Source organism: Manihot esculenta, chromosome 13, assembly GCF_001659605.2.
Source record: "Manihot esculenta cultivar AM560-2 chromosome 13, M.esculenta_v8, whole genome shotgun sequence".
Classification (NCBI taxonomy): Eukaryota; Viridiplantae; Streptophyta; class Magnoliopsida; order Malpighiales; family Euphorbiaceae; genus Manihot; species Manihot esculenta.
Window position 1 is genome coordinate 1,298,891 of NC_035173.2, and position 22,492 is coordinate 1,321,382.

A 22,492-nucleotide genomic window follows, 5' to 3' on the forward strand; every position below is an offset into this window, starting at 1 on the left:
AATTTAATTTAATGATACTAAAATCAGATTCAGAATGGTGATAGTTGGAACTAGATGAATTTTAATTTTAATTTAATATGTATTAAATTCTAATAAATAATAAAGTGGGGAAAAGGATGTAGGCTATTTTGGATTAGTTGTAGCAGACAGACAAATTCATTGATTCACATCACATGAACATGATACAGACAGGTCAATAACATAGCACAAAGATTACCAACTCATGTCATCAAAATAAAATCAAATGGTTTAACCTTAAACAGATCCTTAAATAATTGTCCAAAATTGGTACATCTCTTCTCAGAATTTTCAACAATATATATATTTTTTTATATATATAATGTATAATTTGTTTATCTCTACTAAACTTGGCAATGAACAAGAAATAGAATATTAATTAAGATTTTTCCAAGTCTTTTAAATATACAAAACATATGTGTACATCTTACCTTATTACTTGTTTTGGTTTCTCTGTTTCAGCATATGAAGGCTAATTAAGTTCAGACAACTACTTTTATTTTATTTTATTTTTTTGAGGAATTTTAAAGTCAATTCTACATGGAATCTCAATTTTTTTTAAAATTTACAAATGGAAATAAACTATAATCTGAAAATAAAAAAGTGAATCTTAAAAAAAATATTGAACTGTATTTTCTTTTTAATAATTGTAATTATTTATATATTACTTTTTAATGACTTATCATGTATAACTTTGATATTCTATAATTTTCTATTTAATTTGTGAGTTTATCTATTGATGGAGCTAATTTATTGTTTATTTGACTTTTTTTTTTAAAAATTATATCATCATGGCTAAAATTGGATAAGATGAAATGATATTTAGAATAGAAAAAAATTACTATTTAATTTTTATTGGTCATTCGATTTTAAAAATACATTAAAATATTATTTTAAAAATATATTAATTAATTATTTTATTAATTTTAACTATTAAATATTTTATTAGTTAATTTCTTAAATTTTTTAAAAATTTATTAATTAATCACTTTATACTAATAATATTTTAAATTTTTTTACAATTATCAACAATTAAAATTAATAAAAGAATTCATTAATAAATTTTTTTAAAATATTAAAAATATTTTAATATATTTTTTAAAATAAAAAACTAATTAATGAATTTTTTCATTATATAATAATTTTTTATTACAATAGTGTGGTTTTTGTCAAAAATATTTAATTTAGTTTAAAAATTATATTGAGCGGTGAGGTTTGAACATGATCATCATTTTGTATTATTTTCATGTATTTTTTTTTAAAAAAAAAAAAGAAACACCTTGTTGGGGCGTGTTAATTAAGTTGTATTATCACATGAAAATGTTGCATAGTATTTAAAATAAAATTTTAAATCATACATAAAATGAAAACCAAGTTTTGTGTTACGTCTTAAGTGGAGTAATAACATCTTTTTATTATTATTTTTTAAAATATTACATTATACATCTAAATTCTAGATATTTTAATGATATTATATTTAAAAATTTTAAATTGTTAAATTGTGTGATTTTTTCATATGATATAAGAAATTATCATATCGAATGCAAATCTATCATTTCACTAATTCACTAAAAATATAAAAAATTTTTAATATAATTTCATTCGGCTGAATTAAATTAAATATTGATTTAAATGTTAGAATTATTATTCAGAAAATATTAATTATCTATTTCTTTCATTTACGGATTATCAACTTATAGAAAATATATTTCAAGCAACATAATTATTATTTATAAAAGGGAACTTTTGACAATTTTAAAATTTCGCTTTGATTCCATCACGATGACTCAAATTAAGAAGCATAAAGCTAAATAAAAAATAAAATTGTAAATGCCATTAATTTTCTCAATAAGAAGGAATATGAAATTTTTTTTGGAGAATGGAGCACTGAGACAAGAGAAGAAAGACAAGCATGCACGGAAGAGAGGGCCAGCGTTTCAAGGGATAAGACTTGGGGGTGCCAGAGAAATCCCACTAGACGTGACTTCCTTAAAGAGAAGTATCCAACATTGGGTATATGGTCCACGTGTCATTATGATTGACGTTGATTGTGTCTACCTTAAAATGGAAACAAATCTGACATTTGCTAAAGTGATGGATGGACCCCACTGCCATTCAACTCCTACCCATTTGGATTTCCATTACTTACACCCCATCATGGTCCACTTCCCACCTAATTCATTTTGAAAAAAATAAATAAATAAATAAATTATGATAATTCAAGTTAAAGCTTGCATTCAAAGCATGATCTTCAATTTCCTTATCTCCTATTCAGGACTCGTGAAATGGTTTCTAATTTGGGTATTAAAGATTCCCAACTTCTTTCTTTTTAAACTTAGCCCCGTGAATTAACAAATGGATCGCCAAAATGTAAATCAAATCAACGCGTCAAAAACGTAGTCTAATTATTTTTTTTATTTTAAAGAAACGAATCAAATTAATATTTAAAAATTAAAAAAAATTATCAAAATTTATTTTTTTATAATATTTAATTAACTACTGCTCATAACAGCAATTAACTATTAAAATAATTAATTATTACTAAAAAATTAGTATTACTGTGTGATTTAAAAATTTTTAAGTTCTCAAAATTACTATTTTTTTATTTGGTTGTTTATATTTGTTGACTTTTTAAAAACTTACAATTCTCCTTAATTACTTTCCTTACTCTTTTGAAAGTTCATTTCCACATGTTATGTTATGTCTTCAATTTAATTATTTTGCTATTTATTTTTTTAATTATGAAAATCATTAAATAAAAATTATTAATTTTTATTGTGTTACTCACTAAATAAAAGAAAGAAAAATCTAGTGAAAAAAGAAGCTGTTGCTTTCCATGGAAACTTCAACCAAAATCAACCATGTCTATGGAGGTTTAAAAACAAAGAAAATTCTATTTGATTTAATCTAAATTCATAGAGTTTTAATTTAATTAAGATATAGATTAAACTTAATTGATCGCAATACGATTTTAAATGAATAGGACCCTCAAGTCTATATCTAGTGGCCCACTATGATTGATGATTGAGAAGAGGTGGAAAATAAAGTCTCATATACAGAGTAGGAGCCGAGTCGCAATCAAATAGAAGCAAAGTATATGCTCTGTGCAGCTTCACCCTTTGCTATTCTACCCCTCTGCGTAAGAAAATTTTTTAAAATATTTTTTTTAATTAAAATAAATAAATTATTTCATTTCAAATAAAAAAATTATTAAAAATAAAATTCGTAATTCTAAATGAAGGGTTCTAGTTCTATTCTAAAATAATTACATTATAACCAATAATTAGAAGAAATTCGTTGTATATACAATATTACACTGATAAATGTCTCATTTTTATCTGAAAATATTTAAGATACCATTACATAAATCTGAAGTAAAAACTAAGGATGTTAATTAGGTTAAAATTTAGTTATGGAAGTAATTAATTAATGGAAAATTGGGGGAATCATGTAGCATAGTACACACAAATAAGATGATAAATGCAGAGGGTGATGGGCAAATTACATAGCCATCAAATGTCCACCAACCAATTCAAAGTAGTATAGTGTGTATTTGTTTGGACCACATTGCACAGTGATTGATACTTAGCTTTATTTACGAGCCCCATGTGGGCTTTATTTTGTCACAATGTACTTGATGTGCTTATACACATCATAGGCCCCCACTCTTCAAAGCTACCTATTAATACTTTCATTTTCCATTAATTCAAATTAAAACCTTTTCCTAACGTAAGAATAATAAGATTTATTGAAATTATTACACGTGTACACATAATTTAAAATAACTTCATAAAGCCATGCTATCTGGTTCAATATAAAACAACTCCATAAACCATGTTATATGATTCAATCGGGCAGTGTAAAATATGAAAATCATTCATAATCTTATCGGTATTTAGGACGGACAGGACAATCCTTTCACAGTTCAGACTTCTTCGAAACACGCGGAATATCATTAGAGTTATGATTACGTGTGTATTGAATTGATAAAAATAATGCGCGTAATAGATAAAATATAAGTTAACCGGTTTAATATTTATTAGTCGACTGTCTATCATTAATGAGCCACCTAATATTTATGCCACAATATATTATTATTCAATCTGATAAGATATTAAACGGAACATACCAAAATAATCGGATATAAATATCCTTAAACCAACCACATTAAAGAACATATCTTATATGCTTTATTTAAATACGATATAGACATACGATATACACATATTTCTCTCCAAAGCTTAAATTTTACGAATCGAAATTTAATCTTATTAACTTTTAGTCATTCATCTAAATTTATTAACTTTATCGTGAAATCAAATTTTTTGTCCACGCATATATATTTCATTAAACCCACTAAATTTCACTATCATTAACTTATATTTTGTGACTTTAATAATTAAATTAAACAAATTTTTTAATTATTAATAATAAATTAATCAAAATATATGCACAAATCAATTAAAATTATCTAAATAATTTTTAAATTTATTTTTTATTTAAATAAAAATGATTATTTTAAATTATTTAATAATTTTTTAGTAGGATATACAAATTCCATCAATTTTCATTCCTCGTCAATGTAGGATGGAATCCACAATGTATTATATGTTGATGATACGGAGTCTTTGCAATTATTTATTATTAATAATTGGTGGGATGATCACTCATCATTGCCACTATGTGTGTTTTAAAAAATAGCTAATAAAATGGAATCTCGCCTACTTGGATGTATATTTTCGGATTTAATGGTTGCATATAGAACTATTGTAATATAGTTATTAATTATAACAAATTTCATCTGTATTTTTAATGGTTAAATTTTATTTATTATAAATATAATATCTTAGAAAGATATTGAGTGATTTTAATTTTAATTGAATTTTTGAATTAATTTTTATTTTAAATCATGATCGCTACATACTATCTGATTTTTTTAAAAATAAAAATTAAAAATTAAAAAAATAAAATCTGAAATCTCTCATATTTATTTAAGTATATTTATTATTAAATTAAATCTGTGAATGCTATGACCTGATTTCTATTACACTTACTACAATTAATCATCATTATTATAATTTTCTTGTTTTGTTTTTATTAAAAGAAAAAACATTATTATTTTCAACATTATAAATAAATTAAGTATTAAAAATAAAATTTATTTTTATCATGTGAACCGAAAAGTCAAACTTTCCACATGTTTAATGACCGAATAAAAAATATATATATATTACGGGTAAAAGGCGAAAACCAGCCATGCGAGCCCACCTAAGAAGCTGCCAAGCAAATTCAAGTTGTTGACGATAAGCCAAACTTTATTTACATTGAAAAATTTCCCGTGAGTTTTTTTTTTTTTTTTAAAGAAAAAGAGTCTTATTTACATTAGGATGTATACAATAATTAATTAAGAGATACTATATTGTTTAACATCATTAGCAAATTCTATCTAAACATCATGGTAAATTAAGCCATTAAAACCTTAATATACTAGTATATGTGTATACACATAGATGTGTATATAAAATTTACTTTTTAATAAGGTGTTGGATACTTTCTAATTACAAGTTTTAGAATTTGATTTTTAAATCCAGTAAGCATTGTATTAAAAATGTAAAACTATTATTGTGATTTTCATATATGTACTTATACTTTTAGATTAAGTGTTTATATTTACTTTGTACTAATTGAATGAAACACGCATAGAACTTCATCCTATTTTCTAGTGTCATGACTTTGCTGCTGCCTCGTGTTTCTTGATTGCTTTTTAATTAAAAATGCTGATAAAATTATTAATTAAGCTTTCAAAATGTTTTTTTTTTTTAAAAAATAATAAAAGGTTCATGGGTTTTTGAACAAAGGTTTCATTCCACTGAAAGGTCAAAAGTAAAGAAATATTAATTAAAATAGACTAAATGGGTTAGAACAAAGTTTAACTAACCAAAGAAAATTAACATAATTTCACAATAAGCCCAAAACAGCTGAGGCTAAGAGTAAAAAGCACTCTTTGCCAATTATATTAATAGGAGATGAAGTAGATCAAGTTGTAGAACAACCCAACTAGGCACAAGTTCCAAATTCAAGCAACCACCCAACTAAAATCTCAGATCAATTTTCTCACACAAACTAGCTAGTGTCTCTAGATACCCTCAAGATTGCTTAAAAATTGCCACAACTCAGTTTTGGTGCGAACTAATTAATGAAAAGATATAACCTCCACCGCCTATATTGCCTCTCAAATTTATTTTTAGAAGAATATGAAAAGCCCCATATTATTAACCTTAAAGAAATAATAATAAAGATTTGACCTTGAGAGTGTGTTTGTTTTGAGTGTAATGGAGGTTAAAATACTCTCTAAGATTTTAGAGAGAAATCTTTGTGTTTTCTATGCCTTTTTTCTTTGAGTTATTTTCTAGTTGCTTGCGACGCATTATCGGCTTTTCTTACCCCTTTGAACAGGGGAAGTGTTTACTCTCTCACTTCATAATAGGTTTAGCTCTCTCACTATTGGGAGACCCTTTTTTTTTCTTTTGTTTGGATTTCTTTCGTGTTTTCTTATAGATTTGGATGTTGATTCTTTTTCATTTACTTTCTCATAGTTGTATTTGCTTTTTTTTTTTTTGGCCTTGCGTGCATGCCTTATTTTTTTATTTTTACAAGTGGTTTTCTTCTCCCAACATGACTAATAACGAGGTGGTTGAATGCAAGTCAATCTTTAATGTTGTTGTCCAACGATCTGCCTTGGTGTTATACAATGGTCTGAGCCTATTGGAGGGGATAATTCTTCCTCACCGGCTTCGGATGGCTAGTCTATTTCTGAAACACTAATGACACCCGCTGTCTTTTGGGTTGATGCAGTCCCAACAAATGTACCCTAACAAAAATAGAGCAGCAAAAAGGGAAAAGAAAAAAAAAAAACTATATATGCTTCAGTGATATGTCTTGAAACTTCGCCCACAAGTGATCGTCTTTAGGGCTTAAGTGCTAAAACATTTTTTAGCAGTTGAGCAAGATGTAGTGGCTGTTAAAGAATTGCTATGACATGTTGCCTTTTAACTCTAGGAGTACGTTGCTTATGAATTGCTATGACACCAAAATTAACGAATATACGTAATTAATGTAAATAGAAAATCACCTTGATGTATATATCTCCATCCCTTTAACCCCTATCTATATATTAATGTCTCAACAATATAAGTAAAACATGTTTGATTTATAAGAGTAGCCATGCCTTTTAATTCAAGAAAATTAGTTTCACTGCTCTCTTATTCGTAAGTTAATTGGGTTTGGACTATTTTTAACAACCGTTTCTCAAATTTAAGAAATTTAACTCAAAAGAGGACTCATACCCAGCATAGCATATGGGTTAATTTAAAGTTTTGGGAAAAAGAATTTGGCAGTAATTATGCATTTTTCTAATTTCTAAACAAGCAATAGAGGGTCCCTTTTTGTTTTTTGAAGTAAAGCCTCATCTTTTATATCTTACAACATGTATATGCTGTCCACCCTGATTTCAGTTGCATTTTCTCTAATTTTGATGTTTACGCATTTTTTTTTTACATATAGTATAGGGGAGGAGAGAAAGTGGGAGTCGAATCCTGGTTATAGGGAACTGCCTTTGGAACCCAATTAAGTGTGATAGACGATGTTTGCACATATAAATATGCATGTGTGAATGTATATTAAATTTTTTATTTTTTAATTTTCTAACCTATGCGTTATAGATATACACTTGATTATTAAAAAAATTATGAATTCATGGAACGAAATAGGAGAAAAGGGCAGAAATTTTCTCATAGTAATATGGAAGAAATTAAACTAGCTAGGTTTAGGAACAAGAATAAGCTGATGAGAAGCATGAAAGGGGAGCGGGTGTTAACGTAAATGGGTGGAAGGAACATAGGAAAAATTTCACCTTGTTTAAGGTTAGTTCGCATGATTTCCCGAATCCGAAAATGATCAGGTAGAATATCGGACACCTTCACACTTGACTTCATCTTTCGACACGTAGCAAGACTCTGCCCCCACTTTGCATTTATTGCCGCCCCTCTTTCTCTTCTTTCTTCCCTTACCTATGAGAGATCACACCTTCCCACCGTCCGATCATCACCCACTTCACATCACATACGTCCAAGAACTATAGCTATATTGATTTTAATAAAGGACTAGGTTTTGTTATTCCCTTTATTTTCTCTCTTTGCTTAGAGAATCATATCAAATTTTCTTTTGAGAATAGAGAATCATATCATTTGTATAAATTTTTTATTGGTTTTTTAATTTGGGTGAAGGGTATGGCTAGCTAGGTAGCTTACAGTCTTACACTACTAGGTGGGTGGTGAGAGAGAGAGTATATAAATAAAGGGGTTACAGAGACAAGAGAAAGAGAGCTGATCAGCAAAGAATTGAAGAATTTTTGTTAAAGATAAGCAAAAGAAGGGAAGGAGAGAAATGGGGAGAGGTAGGGTTGAGTTGAAGAGAATTGAGAACAAGATTAACAGGCAAGTGACCTTTGCAAAGAGAAGAAATGGGCTTTTGAAGAAAGCCTATGAGCTTTCGGTTCTTTGTGATGCCGAGGTTGCTCTAATCATCTTCTCTAATAGAGGAAAGCTGTACGAGTTTTGCAGTAGTTCAAGGTATATCACCAAAACAACCAAACTTTGCTGTTCCCACTCAAGACACTAAAAAAGCTTCTCTCTTTTCCCTATTATCTCTCTCTCTCGCGTATCGATCCCACCTCACAACTAGCTAGATTCTCTCATTTCTTTGATTCTTTTTTCTTGTTTTGAGTTCTGACATTAGATCTTGAGAGCTTAGTGAGTTTATTTTTGCTGTTTTCAGTGTTGCCTTCTTTGAGCTTTTGTTTTGAAACAAAAGAAAAGTAAAGAGAAAAGAAAGAGAGAGAGAGAGAGTGAAATAAAAGTTTTTGTTTTTTAATCTCTGTCGATGGTTTCCGTTTCTGTGAATGTCTCGGCGTTTAGAGCAGGTTGAGTTTGTGATGTTAGATCTGCAACTAGAGAACCAATAAATGAGAGAAGCGTAAGGAGAATGAGGAGGAGGAGAAGAAGATGATCACTGTTATATTGACTCTTTTTTTTTTTAATATTTCTTTTACTTTGATTTCCCCGAGTTTTTGCCTTTTTTTTCCTTTATTTTTTTCCTTTTTTGTTGAATCTATGAGTTTTCCATTTTTATGTCTTGAATTTCTGCGTTTTATAAAAGAAAAAAAAAGTTAATTTGATCAATCTATTGCTTTTCAAAGCTCTTGAAAGTCTGAACATAGCTGATTTGGAGTTTTCTCTTAATTAAACAAAGCTCAGAAATTTTTGTCTGTTAATTTCTTTAGAAGCAACAAGTTGTTTATGGAATTTTGTTTACTTTCCTTTTGTTTCTTTTCCTCAAGGTTTCTTTGATTTTTTTTTTTGCTTTAAAAAAAATTATTTTCTGAAGTTTTAATTGCCATGATTTGATAAGCTAGTTCACTTTTGGTTCAAGAAATTTGCAATCAAATTGATCTCTCTCTTTTATCTGCAATATCTGATCTTAGGGTTTATTTCACCTTCAATTTGCTTCTGTTTTTATCTTATAATTTCAAGGATTTCTTTTACTTTTGGTTAGCTGCATATAAGGGGGGAAAAAAGGAAACAAATCTATGCAATGACTAATGGTTAATTTATTGCTTACTTCCCCATGAATTTTGTTTCAGATGTTTTTGGATCAATCAAGCAGAATGAGACATTTTGGCTGCTCTTTTTTTTTTTTCCTTTTCTTTTTCTTGTTGGAGCTCCTATCTTTTCCATTGGATCATAAACTACTCTCTCTCTCTCATCTATCTTTATGTTTTTTAAGTTTTCAATCAGTTTCCCTGATGAAGAGACATTTAGGGTTTTGATCTTCCCAAAGCTACAGTGACTTTAGGGTTTTCTTGTCTGCAGATCAGTCCTCTCTCTCTCTCTGTCTCTCTGGTGATGTTCTAGAAGAGTTTTATCTCTTTCAGATGTGAATTTATGTTGATTATGTATTGAAGTCTGTAATTGAGTTTAAGTGCTTTGGAGTGATCAATCTAATGTCCACAGGACGTTCAAATTCCTCTTTGTTAGCACCTCATAAGATCCATGTTTATATTATTATTTTTATTATATTATATATTTTCTCATTTTAGGGTGTCCCTATATCACTTAATCCTTTAGAAGTTTATTAGATCTCTTCTTTGTAAAACATATACACAAACTTGTGATAGTATTGCATCTGTATAATTAGGTTTAATTTGTTATTTTCTTCTTTTTTTTTTTTGGGTGGGGGAAAGAAATGGGTCTGGTGGAATGTTCAGTTTTCTTTTTGTTTATGAATATTGCATAACTAAGTTCTATTTCCTGGAGCATGAAAATGGTTTTTTTTTATTCCCCTTTTGTTTTCTGTTGATTTAATGGACCAGTATTATGCGTTTCTGAACTGCTTGGATTTCAATATTTTTTTAAACTTAAAAACCATCTTCTTTATCTTTTGACTTTAGCCTTCTCAGTTAACATTGCAGAAATGTAATTTTCCAACTTCTTAGTTTTAGATTGTTTATTTCAGGAAGAGAATAAAATAAGATTTGTAAAAAATTCCATTGTAATTTTTGGACATCTTCACAAAACTTCTGCTAAGATTCCCATTTTCTTCTTCAGTTGCTTTCGTCCTTCTTATTATCAAATCCAAAACATTATTGTTCAGATTTGTTGCCTAATACAACCACTAACTGATGATATCTTGCTAGAAAACAATGCCAATTTTTCCTTTGTTTAAAATTATTTTTTGAGACACTTTATTTTTATCAGAGCTAGAAGTCTTCATCCTCATGGACTAGCATCACAACTTTCATGGGAAAAAGAGAGAAAAAGAGAGAAGGGGAAGGGGGGAAGTGCAATCTGTGTGACCTTACTTGGGTTTCCCAATTGCCAAAATGAATTTTTAAGTGGTATTTTAATTGCTTGAATTCATGCCAACTTCATTCCTTAATTCATTTCCTCAAAAAAATAAAAAATGTGAGATGCTGTTACTTGAGGGTTTTTTTCCTTTTTTTCTTACAGTAAAATTGCAAAATCAAATTATCTTGAATTTTATCTCCATTATGTATTGCCTACTAACGGTGTTTATGCAGAGACAAATTCTTTCATTGAGTGTCTTTTATTTTGTTATTGTCATGATTTTCTTGAACATTTTTGCTCAAGTTTCTGAGTCTAATCTCAGTTACCAACTCAAAGGCATTGGTTAGGCTAGGCATGTTTCCCTATATATGATGCTTTGGTTTCTTGATATATTAATTTGAAGTTCACTACTGAATCTTTCAAAAACTCATTGAAACAATTTATTCAAAAATTTTAAGGAATTTTATGTGCATGTTGAGGCTAAGATATCATTCTATTTTTATTTATGTTTCTTGTTTTAAATGGTGCAAATTTAGCATGCTCAAAACTCTTGAGAGGTACCAGAAATGCAACTATGGAGCACCAGAAACTAATGTCTCCGCAAGGGAGGCTCTGGTAATGTCTTCCTTCCCTTTTATTCTTTCAATTGCTCTATTTTCTGTTAAATTGTGTAAATTAAATTGGTTATGTCAGTTTCCATATGTCAAGACAATGATTGTTTACATAGTAAATAATAATTGAGATATCTGAAATTATCATTATTAATCTTTTTCCCACCTAGCTAGCACAAACCATTAATTAATTGTTCCAAAGATATCAAAATTCTATTGACAATGTGAAAGATAAAGATTAAAGTGACAAACTATTAATAATGTTTTTATTTCAAAGTCACAACTAAAAGTTTGGAGAACTTATGAAAATATAATCAATCTTTCGTATAGAAAGTCAAATTTGCTTTCTAGGGGAAAATAGTTGGATTGCTTTGAATTGAGTTTCTTCTAATGAAGAATAAAAGCACAAACTATCTGAACTTGTTTTGGTCATCTTCTTTTTTGGCCCTGAATATTCATTTAAGATGTTGCTTTCATCACAATGATCGCCACCTTTCGCCATTTGATTTTGACAATAAATTATAGGTACTCTTTCTGCATTTACAAAATATTATAAGCTCATATAGCTACGTAAATTTACACCATGTTTGGATGACATGATTTTAAATAATTTTACCAAGTTGCTCAGAGTTTTTTAAACCTAGACCATATAATAGTGGTAATTTTCTACTTTATAATTAATTTAGCATGGGTCGGCTTACATATCATGCAATATGCACGTATAATTATGGCACTCTCATGCAATTGCATTTCTTTTACTTAGGTTGTTGGGAAGAATTATATATTATTATCGTAGGCAATCTTAGATGTAATGATAAATGAATTACCATCACACGTAGAAAAATATATCTTACAAATAGATAAGCGAGCTTTAAAAGTTATAACTAAGTTATCAGTTTTTTTATTCACATGAAAATGTAATCGGTTTCATATAGATGTCTTCATCTTTTATCAACTGAACTTATAATCTGTTGGATAGTGGTAATTGCATTAACATATAATATAGGGCTTATCAGTTTATTCTGAAGAATTCACGCTTCAAATGGAATTTTGTTGCCGTTATCAGCAGGAGCTAAGTAGTCAGCAGGAATATCTGAAACTTAAAGCTCGCTATGAAGCCCTGCAACGATCTCAAAGGTCAGCCATTAGCCCATTACCTTGCCTTTGATATTGATTATCAAAAAACTCATTCATGAATAACAATGATCCAGTCACCGAACCCATTCCCTTGCCTTATGACCATCAATTTTATGAAAGCTCTCAAGCTAAACTGTGATTTTCACCAGAAAATTCCCTCTTTTTTTTTTTCCTAGAAAATAAAGATCCCATATCAAAAAAAATGGAAGTATGAACTTGGAATATGATAAAGTTTTATTCCTGCTGTTGCTCTAGAAATCTTCTGGGAGAAGACCTTGGCCCTCTAAGCAGCAAGGAACTTGAGTCCATTGAAAGGCAGCTTGATATGTCATTGAAGCAAATCAGATCAACGAGGGTAAATTAGCTTCATATGCACAAAATTACTCAGTAGTAACTTTGTCTTATATATACATCTCATTTTCATCAATCCTTCACCTTTGAACAGACCCAATGCATGCTGGATCAGCTCACTGACCTTCAACGCAAGGTATATAAACACATTTGTAGTCCCATCTGAAGCTTTTTCATCTTTGTCTTCCTCTCCATTTATTGGATTCTTGCATGCAGGAACACATGCTGAACGAAGCCAATAAGACCTTGAAACAAAGGGTAGGTCACATTTCCAACTCTATATAATTTGATGGGATAAATATATATTATTTTTAACAAATTCGGCCTAAAATGACCAAATAAGACCCATTTTCCACATAATTCAGAAGGATTAAATCAAGTTATTCAGTAGTTTCTAAGCTAAGTTACTTATGTTCTTTCCCAAATTTTTTCCTAGTGGATGTTGGAACACTTCCCGTGGGGGACCTGGATCCCACATTATGAATCCTAGTTAATGGGTTGGTGGTTTTGCAGCTTGTGGAAGGATACCAAATAAATTCAATGCAGTTGAATCCAAGTGCAGAAGATGTAGGGTTTGGACGCCAAGAAGCTCAACCTCAGGGTGATGGCTTCTTTCATCCACTGGATTGTGAACCCACTTTACAAATTGGGTACGTTTAACTTTATAGCAATTAACCATATTGTGGAAAGAGGAGAATTTTTTTGTTCTTACTGGTTTTTTGTTCCACTGAAATGGCAGGTACCAGCATGATCAAATAACAGTAGTCACTGCTGGCCCAAGTATGAATAATTACATGCCAGGATGGTTACCTTGAAAAGAAGACAGAAGACTAGTCTGTCTCAGAGATCAGAGCCATATCCATTCCTTTGCATAAGAATCAGCAAATTTATCTTTTGTAATGTGGTATTTTGATGATGAAACAAGCACTTGTAATTGGATTTTTATATACCTTGATTAGGAAACAGTCCCAAGTAATCTTGTGTGTGTGTGTGTGTGTGTGCAAGCACTGCACTGCTACCTTTTGCAGATGCAGGGCAATGTTTTGGAATAATTGTCATTTCTATATTTTAGACCATTTTTAGCTGTTAAATTGTATCTACATCTCTTCTTCTTGCACATATATTGGAGAGAACATGGAATAGGCTACAACATAATATATATATATATATATGGAAAAAATATAAAAAAAAAACATCAGTTTTATTGATTTTTCAATTTAGAGTTTCTGATTTAATTTTGAATCAAAATAATATTTTATAATATCGTACAGTTAAACGATAAATTTCATATTAATAAAAAAATTATATTATAAAATATTATTTTAATATAAAATTGAGGATTATAAAGTAAACTGTATATCTGAAGTGAAAAATAATGAAATTACAGTGCATTTTTTTATACCTTTCTCCATATATTATGTCAAGCACACGTATATAAAGCATAGACAATAGAGTGAAGAAAAGAAGTATGTGCAAAGTTTAATATTACGTTTAATATACCCTAATCATGTGATAGGATCAAATTCTCTATTAAATTTTAATATAAAATTTAATTATATCATTTTACATTGCAATGTACCAAATACTGTCTAAGTGATTTGACCGTAAACATTTATGTTTACAAACATGACACAAGTAAGAATTTTACGAGAATTAAAAAAAAATTTACATGTCCTAGAAGAAGCATACCTATAGATTTAGTCTGATTAGAACTCAGTGCTAAACAAAAATATATTGAAAATACAAGTTACACCATAGTAAAATTAATTCTAATAATTCTTCAGCAATTTGATTTAGGTACCCAATTGCATATATGTTAAGAATTTTTATGTGCAAAGCAACTGAAAAATTCATGCATATCATGCAACTGAGATTCTATAATGTTACACGAGTCACATTGTTTAACCCAATCAAGATGGGCTTTTTTACTTCATGCCATGCCCTAGCTTTTTTTCAGTAAGGCCCAAAATTATTTGCATGTTCCTTCTTAATGGGCCATCACCAATCACCCAATTTATTACCCATCAAATAAATCTAGTCACTAAGGACGTAAGAGGCGGAGTATTTATAAAAATTAAACTATTTTAAATTTGATTTATATTAATAATATATTTAAATTTATTTTAAATTATTAAATTTATTTCAAATATCATTATTATTGTTATTATAAAATTTAAATTCATTTAATTTTATATATTTTAATTAATAATTTATATAAAAAAATATTTTTTATTAATGATTTTTATTTAAAAATTCAATACTTTTAAAAAATTTTAATTTTTAATTTTTAAATGATATATGTAAAAAATTTATAAATATTATTATAAAATATATTTTTTATACTAAATTAATTATTTATATAAATGAATTAAGATAATGATATTCTATAAATAAAATTTAAAACCGTAATAATATTATTTTTCACTTTTAAATTCGTCTCAAACTCAAATATAATTATTTAAATTTATTCTATTATAATTTGGTGGATCGAAAATCAAAACTAACCGACCCATTACCACCTCTACTGTCGCCCATCAAATGCCCATTTTCAAGGCAAACTTGGTCTCTTATCTCTCATCTCCAATTATATTCGAGTTTTTTTTGAAATTTAATTTGTAAAAAAATTCAACTTATGTATGATCACTTATCACACATGAATCTAAATTTCATATGGTGGCCACCTCCAAAATTTCATTTTAATATTCATAAGATGTTGAGTAACAATAATATGAGAGTGGCTGAACAAAAATCACCTGATTTTAATTGAATACATAAAAAGAGTTTCACATTTTTTCTTAAGTCAAAATTATATGTAAAAAAATAAAAATAAGTATACATTTATTATATTAAAAAGATAAGAGTATGCTCATGTTATAAAATTTTAAGACATAATGATAAATAAAAGCTTTTAATATTCTATATATTACTTACATCATGGTAAAACAATATAAATCATTTAGGAACTGATTAAACTAACATTATTATTAATTTTGAGGGGCCATGCCTCCTCATTTGCTCCTGTAGTTACAAATTTTTATGTAAAATAAATATCAAAATGAAACTTATGAAGTATTATTGATTTTGATGGACTAGATCGTTGTAAGTCATTGTATTAATCAGAAAATATAATTGAAAAATCACTTAAAAAATGATAAAAATGATGGAGAAATCTTATGATCATTTAAATAAAACATCCAAAAATTATATAATAACTAGTACAAAAGTAGATTCAAAAGTTATTTGGGTCAGTTTAGACCATATTATTTTAATTGATATCAGAGCAATCTGAATTGTGGAGAGAGGGTCACCGTGTGAAATAGGTGAAGTCTCTAAAATATTATTCGATACTAAATAATTTGAATTAACCATTTTGAGATAAATGAAAAGTGAGTTTAAAAATTATTTGAATCAGTTTGACAAAATAAGAGTTTCTTTTTTTATTTTATAAAATAATGAAAAAAATTTATTGAATTAACTAAACATACCAATTTAAGGTTTTAAAAGATTATGTGCATAAAAACGAGAGCTCTTCCTTTTTCTGCCTGCTATTTGATTTTAAAAATACTGATTTTATGAATAAGTGATTATCGGTCTCCAACTTTCTCTTTATGTTTTACTCTTTATACATCATTCATAAAAAAGTTAAATTAATTTGGAAATAATCATTCATAAAAAAGTTAAATTAATTCTTACTTAATCATATACAATTTTTTATATGAAATTTAAAATCCAAAAAAAATTAAATTATTTCATTTAAAATTTTAAACATGAAAATTGATTAAAAGGTCAATTAAATTGAGATTTAACATTTTTTTAAATTTTAAATTTGAAATTAATGTAAAATATAATACACTTAGAAATAACAAACTTTATTTTCAATGCATATAAACTAGTTTTAAAATATTTTTAATAATAAATTTTAAAAAACTATTTAACTAATAATTGAGATTAAATAATAATTAATTATTAAAAATTAAATAATTACATAATTTAAAAAATAAATATTAAAAAATTAATATATAAATTTAATGTGATTCACTAATTTAATTATATATATATATATATATAGCTGTTAAATTTTTTTTATTTATTTATGAATTTTTTAAATAAAATATATTAAAAAAAAAATCTTGGAGGTTCTCCCTTCAAGCTTCATGTCACGACTCTTCTCATGCCTCCCTAAAATCCAAAGAATTTTGTGAAGGAAGAATAGCGGGACAGCCCTATGGAGTGCCAAGGGGCGACTGGTGGCAGCAGCTGCGGGACAGGCAGTTGGCTGGCCAACGGGCAGTTGGCAGATGCGTGGTTGGCCTACGGGAGAAGGGCCACTGCCAACTGGGCCTGCGAGATGCGTGGTAGGCCTATGGGACAAGCAGCAGTGCTGCGGGCGCTGGGCTGTGGTGCGCGGAAGGCTGGCGCGCAGGAAGTGTAGGCGGGGCAATCACTGGTAGGCCTGCGGAAGCTGGTTGGCCTACGGATATGGTTGGCCTACGGAAGACTGGTTGGCCTACGGATCCATGCTAGACGAGGTCCAATCGGCAGAACGGGCTGAAAGGCGCCCGAAGCTTCCAGAGGCGTCTGGGGTGCGTGGGAACGGGCCAGAACGTCTTGGTTGGCCAGCGGAAGAAATTTCCAGGAAGTTGTGGTTGGCCAACGAAAATTCTAGAATCACCCAGAATTGGCCAGAGACAGCCAGCAACCCCCAGAACTGGCCAGAACAGCCCAGAACCTTCCAGAATTTGGTTGGCCAGCAGATTCAACCCAGCCAAGTGGGTCCCACAGGCAACTCAGCCCCCATGTCCAGAATACTCTCCAGGGTGTGAAATTACATTTAAGTCCCTGAAAGTTTTAGAGAGTGAATTATAGCCACATGTTGGAGAATGCATCTCCACCACACATTAAGGAGGTGGGATACCTATAAATAGCCACTTAGGGAGTTCATTTGTACAGAAGAGGTGAGAAAGTGAGCAAGTGAGATACCAAAGAGTGTACAAAGCCTTGTAAAGCTTTCTTTGAGCAATACAAATTTCTTCCTTCCATCATCATTCTCCTTTAAGCTTAGCCAACACTTTTCTCACACAACTAAGCTTCCGTTGCCACAATCACCCAACGGCTCTTATTTTGAGCAAGGAGTAAGGCTGAACTTAGTTAGGGGAGCTAAGTGTCGCACGGTTTAAGTGAATTTCAGGTATTGAAACACTTAGTCCGTGACAAGTGGTATCAGAGCGTTGGTTTGCTTGATTGGGTAAAAGATGTCCAATCCAAGTGAGGTGATTGCTGGGGGAGTTGCTCCTATGGTGGAGGAGCAAGGCGGCGGTAAAAGGAAAGGAAGGGGCAAATCGAGGGAGCCTACACGAGCTAGGGAGGAGCTCGGTGATTTGGAGACCCGTCTTGTGAAGGTGGAGCTAGTCTTGATCGAGGAGGAGGAGAAGTTCGAGGAGGTTGATACCCACATCGAGGAACTTGGCAATGGGATGGAAGAGTTCCGAGAGGAGATGCAAGGTGCCCTCGACTCCGCTGTTGACAAGCTAGCGAGTGAGATGGGGTCACTTAGGCACGCCCATTCAGAGGAGAATGCTGCCATTAAAGAGGAGAACCATTTCCTAAGGGCGGAAATGGATAGGATGATGGGGAGGATGAAGGAGCTCAAGGAGAAATTGGCATTGTTGCGTTCCGTGATAGTCCAAGGTGGTATGGCAGCCACACCATCCACTTCGGGAGCTCTTATGGCACGAGTGGAGGTGCCAAAGCCCCAAGCGTTCAAGGGGACGCGTAATGCAAAGGAGATCGACAATTTCCTATGGAGCTTGGAGCAGTATTTCAAGGCCCTAGGAATTGTGGAAGATGCAAGGAAGATTGATCATGCCCCACTGTATTTGGCTGACACCGCTATGGTTTGGTGGCGAAGGAGGGAAGCCGACATCGAGAAGGGCACTTGCAAATGAGAGACGTGGGACGATTTCAAGAGAGAATTAAAGAAGCAATTCTACCCTGTGAATGCTGCTCACGAGGCACGAGCAAGGCTAAGGAGGCTTACTCAACGAGGGACGATTCGAGACTATGTGAAGGAGTTCACCGAGGTAATTCTCGAAATCCCTGGCTATCCTGATAGTGAAGCACTCTTTGCTTTTATGGATGGGTTACAACATTGGGCAAGGCTTGAGATTGAAAGGCGTGGAGCCCAAGATCTAGCCACTGCCATTTCTATTGCTGAGTCCTTGACTAAGTATCAAAAAGGGGACAAAGGCAAAGGAGTGGAGCAAGTGAAGGTCAAGAGTAGTGGCGACGTCCATGAAAGTAAGGAGGGAAGTGCAAAACCGTGGAGACCTAAGGAGGGATTGTCCAAGGGATGGAGGAAGCCCGAAGGTGAAAGGGAGAAGCCTCTACCAAAGTGCTTCTTGTGCGATGGACCGCATATGGTGAGGGAATGTCCAAAGCGCAAGGTCTTGTCTTCCTTAGTGGAAGAAAAGGAAGCAAGCAAGCAGCAAGGGGAAGGTATGTGCATGGGTGCCTTACAATTAGCTGCCATCGATGTCAAGCCTAAGGAGGTGGCAAGTGAGCGCAAGGGACGCTTGTTTGCTCCAATGGAGGTAAAGGGGCAGTCCATTCATGCTTTGGTGGACACTGGAGCTTCACACAACTTTATGAAGCTCGATGTGGCCAAGAAGCTTGGAGTTCCTTTTGATGGTGATGAGGGTTGGTTGAAGGTTGTCAACTCCTCTCCAACCCCAACATATGGAGTTGCGAGGAATGTCCAAGTAAAAATAGGTGAGTGGACTGGAACTTTGGACTTCTACATTATTAATTTGGATGATCACTCTTGTGTGCTAGGCATGGATTTTATGGATAAGGTGAAGGCAGTTCTTCTCCCCTATGCCAATGATATGTGCTTACCTGATGGGAGTACCTTGAAGGCCATAAACTTGGCAAGAGGGAAGGGTGCCACTAGCACACTCTCTAGTCTACAAGTGGTAAGTCCAAAGGAGCTGCCCAAGGAGACATTGCCACCAAGAAGAAGTAAAGGGCATGATGAGATGAAGAAGAGAGTGAAGATGACTGTCGACGCGATGGGTCCAAAGTCTTCCTTGTTGAGGCGCATCAAGGAGGCAACGATGCGTGATGGGCAAGCCAAGCAATTGGTGAAGTTGGCTCGCAACGGGGTAACAAGGAAATTTGTGGTTGATGATGGGCTCATTAAGACGAGGCGTGGCAGCATCTTTGTGCCTAGATGGGGCAAGTTGCGAGAGGAAGTCATGAGGTGGTGTCATGACTTCATGATTCGTGGCCGTCCAAGTGTAAGGAAGATGATGGCAAGGCTTGGACGTGAGTTTTATTGGCATCACATGGCGATGGATGTTAAGTGGTTTGTAAGGACTTGTGTGGAGAGTCATAGAGGTGATGGTGATTCTCCAAGGGAGGTGAAAACTGAGGGACGTTCTCCATCTGCACCATGGGAGAGTAGACCACGGAGGTCTAAGGTGCGACTTCGAGGAGACGCGACGAAGGCGTCACGAGAATAGTTGGGGGAGAATGTCACGACTCTTCCCATGCCTCCCTAAAATCCAAAGAATTTTGTGAAGGAAGAATAGCGGGACAGCCCTATGGAGTGCCAAGGGGCGACTGGTGGCAGCAGCTGCGGGGCAGGTAGTTGGCTGGCCAACGGGTAGTTGGCAGATGCGTGGTTGGCCTACGGGAGAAGGGCCACTGCCAACTGGGCCTGCGGGATGCGTGGTAGGCCTATGGGATGAGCAGCAGTGCTGCGGGCGCTGGGACAGCGCTGGGCTGTGGTGCGCGGAAGGCTGGCGCGCGCAGGAAGTGTAGGCGGGGCAATCACTGGTAGGCCTGCGGAAGCTGGTTGGCCTACGGATACGGTTGGCCAACGGAGCTGGTTGGCCTACGGATACGGTTGGCCAACGGAGCTGGTTGGCCTACGGATACGGTTGGCCTACGGAGCTGGTTGGCCTACGGATACGGTTGGCCTACGGAAGACTGGTTGGCCTACGGATCCATGCCAGACGAGGTCCAATTGGCAGAACGGGCTGAACGGCGCCCAAAGCTTCCAGAGGCATCTGGGGTGCGCGGGAACGGGCCAGAACGTCCTGGTTGGCCAGCGGAGGAAATTTTCAGGAAGTTGTGGTTAGCCAACGAAAATTCTGGAATCACCCAGAATTGGCCAGAGACAGCCAGCAGCCCCTAGAATTGGCCAGAACAGCCCAGAATTGGCCAGAACAGCCCAGAACCTTCCAGAATTTGGTTGGCCAGCAGATTCAACCCAGCCAAGTGGGTCCCACAGGCAACTCAGTCTCATGTCCAGAATACTCTCCAGGGTGTGAAATTATATTTAAGTCCCTGAAAGTTTTAGAGAGTGAATTATAGCCACATGTTGGAGAATGCATCTCCACTCCACATTAAGGAGGTGGGATGCCTATAAATAGCCACTTAGGGAGTTCATTTGTACAGAAGAGGTGAGAAAGTGAGCAAGTGAGATACCAAAGAGTGTACAAAGCCTTGTAAAGCTTTCTTTGAACAATACAAATTTCTTCCTTCCATCATCATTCTCCTTTAAGCTTAGCCAATATTTTTCTCACACAACTAAGCTTCCGTTGCCACAATCACCCAACTGCTCTTATTTTGAGCAAGGAGTAAGGCTGAACTTAGTTAGGGGAGCTAAGTGCCGCACGGTTTAAGTGAGTTTCGGGTATTGAAACACTTAGTCCGTGACATTCAACTCCGTCTTGGAGTGAGGAGCTCTTACTTCCACACATACATTTTCGGCCAATTCATTGAGCGGAATGTAGGGTACAGTAAATATATTATTACTCTATATCTAAAATTAGTTGAAATGTGTTTTAAAAAATAATATTTAGAAAGATTAAATTAATTTTTTAAATTATGTCAAATTTCACGCACACCTCTTGATTACGCAACTCAATAATTTATTTCTGGAATAATTAAAAAAAATTATTATTTAAACTTTATAATATAAAAATTTATTAATTATTTTTATTTTATTTTTAAAAAATAAAAATAATTAATTAATTTTTTTTAATTTTAACTGTTAAATATTATTTTTAATTATTATAATATAAAAAAACTCATTTAATTAATTTTATAATTCCAAAGATATATTAAAAATTATTAATTAATTATTTTATATTAAAAATATTTTATATTTTTTTAATATTTAATAATTAAATGAATAAAATGTTTAATTAATTTTAAAATTTGAAAAATATTTTAATAAATTTTTTTAATATTTATTAATTGATGAATTTTTTATTATAAAATTAAATAATATTTTTTTCATTACATTTATTCTTTTATAACTTATGACGTCGCTTTTAACAGTGATTCGCCGACTCAACATGAAATTTCGAGTGTTACAGTAATGTGTTAAATGAAATTCATAAAAAAATAATTATATAAACATTTCATATAATAAAAAATTATTTTTGGGCCAAATCATATAAT

General features: G+C 32.2%; 2 protein-coding genes across 2 annotated transcripts; both read left to right on the top strand.

The window, feature by feature from the left end:
- Nucleotides 1–8,369: 8,369 nt before the first annotated feature.
- LOC110629731 (agamous-like MADS-box protein MADS4) lies at nucleotides 8,370–14,041 on the top strand. Its single transcript, XM_043949908.1, has 8 exons — nucleotides 8,370–8,648; nucleotides 11,459–11,537; nucleotides 12,600–12,670; nucleotides 12,926–13,025; nucleotides 13,116–13,157; nucleotides 13,238–13,279; nucleotides 13,535–13,671; nucleotides 13,761–14,041. Exons 1-8 carry the CDS (start codon nucleotides 8,464–8,466, stop codon nucleotides 13,834–13,836), a joined length of 732 nt encoding a protein of 243 aa, XP_043805843.1. The 5' UTR covers nucleotides 8,370–8,463; the 3' UTR covers nucleotides 13,837–14,041.
- A 4,232-nt stretch (nucleotides 14,042–18,273) lies between these two features.
- Nucleotides 18,274–20,541, top strand: LOC122721578. The gene is made up of 2 exons (XM_043949766.1): nucleotides 18,274–18,915; nucleotides 18,988–20,541. Exons 1-2 carry the CDS (start codon nucleotides 18,274–18,276, stop codon nucleotides 20,539–20,541), a joined length of 2,196 nt encoding a protein of 731 aa, XP_043805701.1.
- Nucleotides 20,542–22,492: the final 1,951 nt, after the last annotated feature.